Raw genomic sequence first — 6,966 nt, 5'->3', positions numbered from 1 at the left:
CAGCAGAAGCATCAACAAGAAACGTGAATCGATCTCTCATGTGACACCAATAGCAGAGGCGGGAGGAGAATCAGAACCTTCACCACTCTTGTACATCTTTCAAGATTGATCGGAACCAAACCTTGAAAACCCTGACAGTTCAAGAGAAGTTATTAAAGAAGAAGAAGAAGTAATTGATCAGCTCTTCAGGATTTGCGGCAGCAACAAGAAACTCTAAAACCAGTACTGATCCTCTGGAGTTTCTCCTTTTGAATTCGACCCCGGCCGGCTAGGGTTTCCCCACCAGGGAGGGAATATGGAAATAGCAGAGAATGGTGGCTAAGTTGAGCTCTGCTTTCCGTAAAAGGACAGCATGCCCCCTTATCCAACATTCAATCCAGAAATTTACTAATTGCGTAAGCGACAGGAAAGAACAGAAAAAGGACACGGACAAGGGGTGCCAACGTTGCTCCCACCACCATGCCATATGCAGTACTTGGGATGGCCAGACTTGATGAGGACTTCAAGGTCGACAAGGGAAAGGGACATGAGACCGAGGGTGACCCACCATCAGACTGACAAAGCACACCAACTCTATGATCACCAACAAGTATTGAGCGAACTCCGATCCACAGAACGTTACAACCGCTCCCAGTTCAGACTCTGATGCCATGTGACAAAATAGAACCCGCAAACCAAGACCTGTGAAGAAGGAAATAGAACAAGAGCATGAAGAAGAGGAGAGAGGGTGAACACAATAGGAATGGAATACCTCTATCGTGGACAACCTCTCACTTATATTAATCAAGCAACCAACTCTTAGTAGGAAACCTACTAAGAGTTTCCTACTAAGAGTCTAATTACAACCAAAGACTAACTACAGTAAATAACAATGACTAACTTAGACTTCTCCCATTCTCAACTTAACACTTTCTCGCCTCATGGTACAACATTCAACACTTTTGAATAGCAATACATTCTTACTAAGCAATGACAAGCGTACAACACTACAACTATTGTTGTACAGCAGGAGATACCTTTGGGATTTGTGGTACTTCTCGAGCAAGGCGACCAAACGTGCATCACGTGAACGGTCTTCTAATACCTGAAGATAAGAAAAAAAGGATGGCTCTTAAGCTCCCAACAGACACTAAATGTAAACATATTTGTCGACATAGATCAAGCACATTCATCACCTGATGTGGAAAATAATCGTACCTCTACAATCTGCATAACGTCATGATTGGCAGATAAATCCTCTGATCCCACAACAACCTGCAAAGAATTCGATGATATTTATTTTTTGAAAGAAAAATAGGAACATTTTAAATGTCAAAATATGTATCAGGAGCCACACCTTAACAGGATTTGGATCCATGAACTCCTGAGCTAACTGATGAACAGAAGGAGGCCATGTTGCACTGAACATTACCATCTGGCGCACTGTACAATTTAGAAGTGTCAAATCCATCAACAGAAACATAGAATAGAATTAGCCCATACAAAACAACATTTCCCAGCCAGAAAATATTTTGTAGTAAAACTCCATTAGACAAGTTAAAAAGGAGAATTAGTGCTCAGTTATAGATGAAGTACAACAGTGACAATGTAGAAGCAAGACCAAAGTTACAGTTGGAAGAGTATATGTCTATGTCTATTTAGGCAGAAAGAGTTACATCTCTTGGGGAAGGGCTGAAGAGCTGCAAGCTGGACTCAACTTTGGAGTGACAAGGAAAAGGCAGCTCATTAGTGCATCTTCTGCTTCTTCTTTTTTAAGTTTAAACAGATCTCTAGTTGGGTCATGTAAATTCCAGAGAGGCAGGCACCAAGGTGATAATAATGTCCTTCAGATTTAATTGATAAACAAGCACTAACAAGTATAGTTGTCAAGGCGTCGCCTAGGCGTCCAGGCGCTTTGGTCGACTTGGGTGCCTTGGACGCCATGTTGGTGTTGCCTTGATTTATGCGTTGGGTCACCTAGACACCGTGACAACTATGCTAACAACAGAATCGAAACAGAGACAAAATTCCAGCAATAGGAGAAAACATATAGAATCAAATCAAATAGTTAGATTATAGCCTGATCGAGTTCTATTTTTAAGGGGTATGAACCTTGCTGAAAATCTCAGCTTGACCCAATGACTGGATCAAAAATTATGGAGGATTCCTAGTGACACTAGGATAGGGCTAAATCTGTCAAACTAGGGGTCAGAATAATGATCAGATTGCAGATTCATATAGTCCAATGGAATATCAGTGGACACTATTAATTTCAGATTCAACGGACCAGAAAACAGAACATATTGACTTCAGGTTTCAGGTCTAAAAAGTAGACTGTAATACCCCAAGTTTTGTTTTTTGGATTTTAGGGGTATTATAGGTAATTTTAGTAATCTTCGGCCTTAGGTGACTAGGTACTATGATATTATTTTGATCATAGCAATAAATGCACTAATAACTTTATGAGGGCAATTCTGTAATATTAGATATATTCTGAAATGTGAAGTAGTCATAATAGTGTGAAAAATGATATTCTATTATTGATGGTCTAAGTCCTGATAATTATGCAATTTATAGGTGATATAATATACTGTCTAAGTGGGGAGAGTACATATGATTTGGCAGTGTTGGGGTTTATTGACAAAGTACGGCAACTTCACCGATTTCTTTGACTAGGTAACCATTAGAATTAGGAAGAACTCTAAGCATAGAAAATGAACATATATGAGTTAGCTTTTAGGGAAAATTGGAATGGTACGGTGGGTGGATACAGCAGTGGTTGCACATCAGCCAGGTTCAAGCCAATTTTTGGGAACCATGCACTCCACCTGGGTTGAAGATGTCTTCATATGAAATGTAGACCTTCGAGTCTTCTTTCCAACGCAACTGGAATCGCGAAAAACCGAGTCCGGACAAGAAAGATATGGCCATTCTAGTGAGAAGAGATCAATCTGCAAATGACCGCAGTGCAATCCGGGCTGACTACCGGTGAACCCAGCAAGCAACCGGTGAGCCCGGCAGAGTGAACGGTAACACGATAGTGTGAACAGTAACCTGCGACTTGAGTTGTTAAAAGATGGTTATTGGGCATTTTTTAATCGAAACTTCAAGAAAGAAAAGAAGAAAGGGAGAAGCCACTTAACAAAGAGGGAAATCCATAAAAGAAGGGAGTATTTAGGGCAAGATTCGTTGAGGGAAAAGTTTCCTCCCCACACTTGGAGGTGGAACAAACCACTCATCTTCAAGCATCTCTGTTTTGGGAATTGGGAGAGACCTAAAGCCTTGGGTTGCTATGAATTGAAGTAAGACAAGGGCTTTCGAGCTAGGGCTTGGTGGTGAAGTGTGAACAAGGTGATGAATGGTTCGCAACACTCGAACGCGAAAGCATGGAAATTGATCTACGATTATGTAACACTCATAGTTGTCACGGTGCCTAGGTGACCCAAGGCATTGGAGAGGGTCAAAAATCAAGGCGACACCAACTAGGCGATCAAGGCGTCCACCTAGGCACCCCAATCGACCAGGGTGCCTAGACACCTAGGCGATGCCTTGACAACTATAGTTTAATCATAGCCAAAAATCTTAACATTGAAAGGCTATGGTTAGAGTGTGATTCAGCTGCAGGCATAGTACTAAATCTCGCCGAAATTTCGGTAATTTTGGTGAGGTCGAGACGAAAAGCACCATCGAATTGAAAAAGACCATATTTCAGTTGCAATTTCGGCCAGTTGTGACATTCCGCCAAAATTTCGGCTTACTATTACTAAGCCCAATTATAAAAGGGCAGAAACTCCAGGGTCTCAATCAAAATTTCAACCGAGACCTCACCAGAGTGTTCTTTTTTATCCCAATTCGACTTCAAAGGCTGGTTTTTGCTATTTTGAGGTTCATTCTTCGAATTTTTGTTGTATCAACGCCAGAAATACTTGGGAAACAATGCATTGAAGCTTCCTAGCACATATTTGAAGCCTTCTCCATTGTTCAAGGTAAAAGTTTTTTTTTTTGAAAAAAATATATGATCAATACATGTTAGTTGGTGATGAATTTATTATATGTTAGACACCGGAGCCCAATCTACAACCTCACAGTGTTGATTTTTTTTGTCTATATATTATTTTTTAATTTTCTGCTTCAAAAAATTGATTTTCCTACAACAAAAATAAAGAAAAAAATAGGAGTTATGTAAATTGGATTGGGATCAATTAAATATATGTTAGACACCAATAGTCGAACGACACCAGCGGACCATGAGTGGGGTCGATCCAGGAAGGCACAGCAGTTATTACTAGTAGACAGTTGTATTAGGATTTACGAAAGTATATGTGTATTAAATCTATTGACTATTGTAATCTTGGCTATGTACTTAATTCTATGATTATGGCGTTATGAGTTTAAAGGCTACCATTGACTTTATCTTTGTACGATTTACTTGTTTAAATTGCTTATTATGTCTTCTAGTACTTCGACAATGTGTATTTAAATATTTATACAACTGGATGCGACCGTATACTGTCAATCAAGGGTGCAAATCCAAAACACCACTTTGATTGACTATTTTTTGTAATATGAACATTTAATATGTTTATATAGCTTAAAATGGGGTTTCCATGAAGTATCAGGCCTTAATTTGGCCTAAAACCCACCGAAATGACCTACCGAAATTGGGCCTGAAAATACCAACTTTTGGCAAAATTTTGGCATCGGTATCTTGGCCATTTCGGCCTGCCGAGATGAGATTTTAAACTATGGCTACAGGAGTGATGTCTCTTCGTTCAGGATTTTTGCCATGGTATGTGCAGCAGGATCAGAACTGCCTCAAACCATATTTAAGCTCTATAAATTGGAAGACCACTCATTGCTGCAGGGAAGCCAACAATATTGCTGACTTTTTAGCTAAGACAGCTGCAAAAACTGCAACTACATCTTTAAATATAGATCTTCCATCCCATGTCAAGGAAAACTTATTTTGGGACACATCTAGTAGAACAAGATATAGGTTTTTGTTAATTTGAGGATTTAAGGTTTTCCTGCTGATGGCTTTGTCGAAGGTGGGACCTTATTTCCTTTGTATTTGTAATAGGCAGGGAATGCCCTCCTTTCTTCCATCGTAATACTTTTTCTTAATTATAATAAAATCTGACCTTCTAGCGGGGAAAAAAAAGTGGATATAAGCCTTGGGTTGGGTTCTATACATGTTGGGCCTTTGGCCCAATGGGTTTTTATTGAAATAGGCTACTTTAATGGGCCTACAATATGGGTAGGATGAATGAATATGGGATTTTTATTAGATAGTCCAGTTAGAGTTCTATTTCTTTATTTTATTTGTTATAAAGTGTTTTAGTTAGGATGGAATAGGTCTCTAAGAGTCCAGCCTTATATCAGTCCACCCTTTTTTTTGTTATTTCAGTTTCCTAGTTAGTTTAAGTGACCTCACAGTTTATGATTTTAGGCCTTTACTTTTTCAAATTGGTCCAAGGGTTCCTGGGTTCACCACCAGGGAACCTACTGAATCGCCACAGCAGGGAGCATTCTGAATCGCCATAGAACCAAAGGCAAAAAGCCAAATTCATGTAGTGATTACTGACCATATCCGTCCTATCTTTTCTTTCTATTTAGAAAAGGTCCTATCTAACCTTTTGAGTCTAACAATGCTCTCTCTACAAGTATGAACTACAATAGATTGGGTTACTATGTTCCCAATCAATGGACATTAGAAAAAATATCAAAATGAGGAATCCAAGTTGGTGTCACATACCAGCACATGTCTGCTTCAATATGGAGCGAACCTCTGGTTCAAAACCCAAGTCAAGCATCCGATCTGCTTCATCTAGAACCTGCAAATGAGATAGACAAAGGAAAAAGCGAGCAGGAGATTAAAATGCTTGTTTGATTGCTCAGAAACAAGACCTTTCACATTTGAACAACATTAAGATACACAAATAAGAAAATATAAGAATTGCATTATAAGATCATTGCAAGTCCAAAAAATGAAAAAATGAAGTTCTTGTTCAGCTGCAATTCAAAAATATATCAATCTAATACATCCATCTACGCACAAAAATAAACATATAAGTAGATAGTCTAGATAACCTCAAGTTGTGATGACCACTACAAATAGCTTGATGATATGATGTTTAAAAAAAACTGAAAGCCCAAATGGGTCTTGCTCATCCCTTGGACTATTATTAGTCTTATTTCATAGCAGGATTTCGTGTTTTGACTTTTGAGGGCTATGCTTTATATCCACTCGAAACTGAAAGTAACATTATATGCTAACTGTAGGGCTAACTGGGTCAAAAAGGAAGAGGACTCTTTTTAATATCAGCATTCAATATGGAGATTGAGTGGTTAAGAGATGAGAGTTTGAAAGCTGGTGTGGGGGGGAGAAAAAGAGAGAGAGTATCAGTTCTTCAACCCTACAATGTACACAATTTGCAGTTGGCCATAGTTGTCAAGGCGTATCCTAGGTGACAGCCTTGGCATCCAAGCACCTTGACAACTACTGTCGCCTTGGTCACCTAGGTGGGCATTTTGGTCACCTTGTTGGTTTCGGCTTGTGTCCAGGTCCCTTCCAGCACCTTGGGTCGCCTAGACGCCGTGACAACTATGCGCAGCTGGTCTTCTTGTAGTTTATGGTTCATGTGCCCTAACCATGTCTATTGTGTTTTTTATGGTAGAGTTAATCATTAATTCAAAATACTTTGGTCATACAAGCCAACTCAATCAGCCTCTATCCAACATCGAAACATAACTGATGGAGTCTGGAAGCCTAAATATGACCAGAATTCAAGAATATTTAATAACAGTAGATCAACAACTCCGATGGATGTAAAATTCTGGTATGAGGTTGATAACATAGCAAGGAACAACTCTTCAAAAGATGGGCTTGATCCAATGGTTGGATCTCAAGAACCAGCACTGTTACAGAATTAGCAAATTAAAACCCTAAAAATTAGATACTCAAGTAACAGACAAATATTGGGCAGA

General features: G+C 39.3%; 1 protein-coding gene across 1 annotated transcript in view; it reads right to left on the bottom strand.

The window, feature by feature from the left end:
* Positions 1–6,966, bottom strand: part of LOC122646262 (DEAD-box ATP-dependent RNA helicase 5) — a 47,746-nt gene that overhangs the window by 18,250 nt on the left and 22,530 nt on the right. Inside the window, exons 5-8 of the mRNA XM_043839784.1 lie at positions 5,735–5,813; positions 1,337–1,422; positions 1,198–1,254; positions 1,017–1,084 (exon numbers count right to left, since the gene is read on the bottom strand). Of these exons, the coding sequence (XP_043695719.1) occupies positions 1,017–1,084; positions 1,198–1,254; positions 1,337–1,422; positions 5,735–5,813 (290 nt within the window). The remainder of the gene's footprint in view (positions 1–1,016; positions 1,085–1,197; positions 1,255–1,336; positions 1,423–5,734; positions 5,814–6,966) is intronic.

Source organism: Telopea speciosissima, chromosome 11 (assembly GCF_018873765.1).
Source record: "Telopea speciosissima isolate NSW1024214 ecotype Mountain lineage chromosome 11, Tspe_v1, whole genome shotgun sequence".
Taxonomy (NCBI): Eukaryota; Viridiplantae; Streptophyta; class Magnoliopsida; order Proteales; family Proteaceae; genus Telopea; species Telopea speciosissima.
Note: the sequence above shows the minus strand (reverse complement) of the source record. Positions and strands in the feature narration are given on the sequence as shown.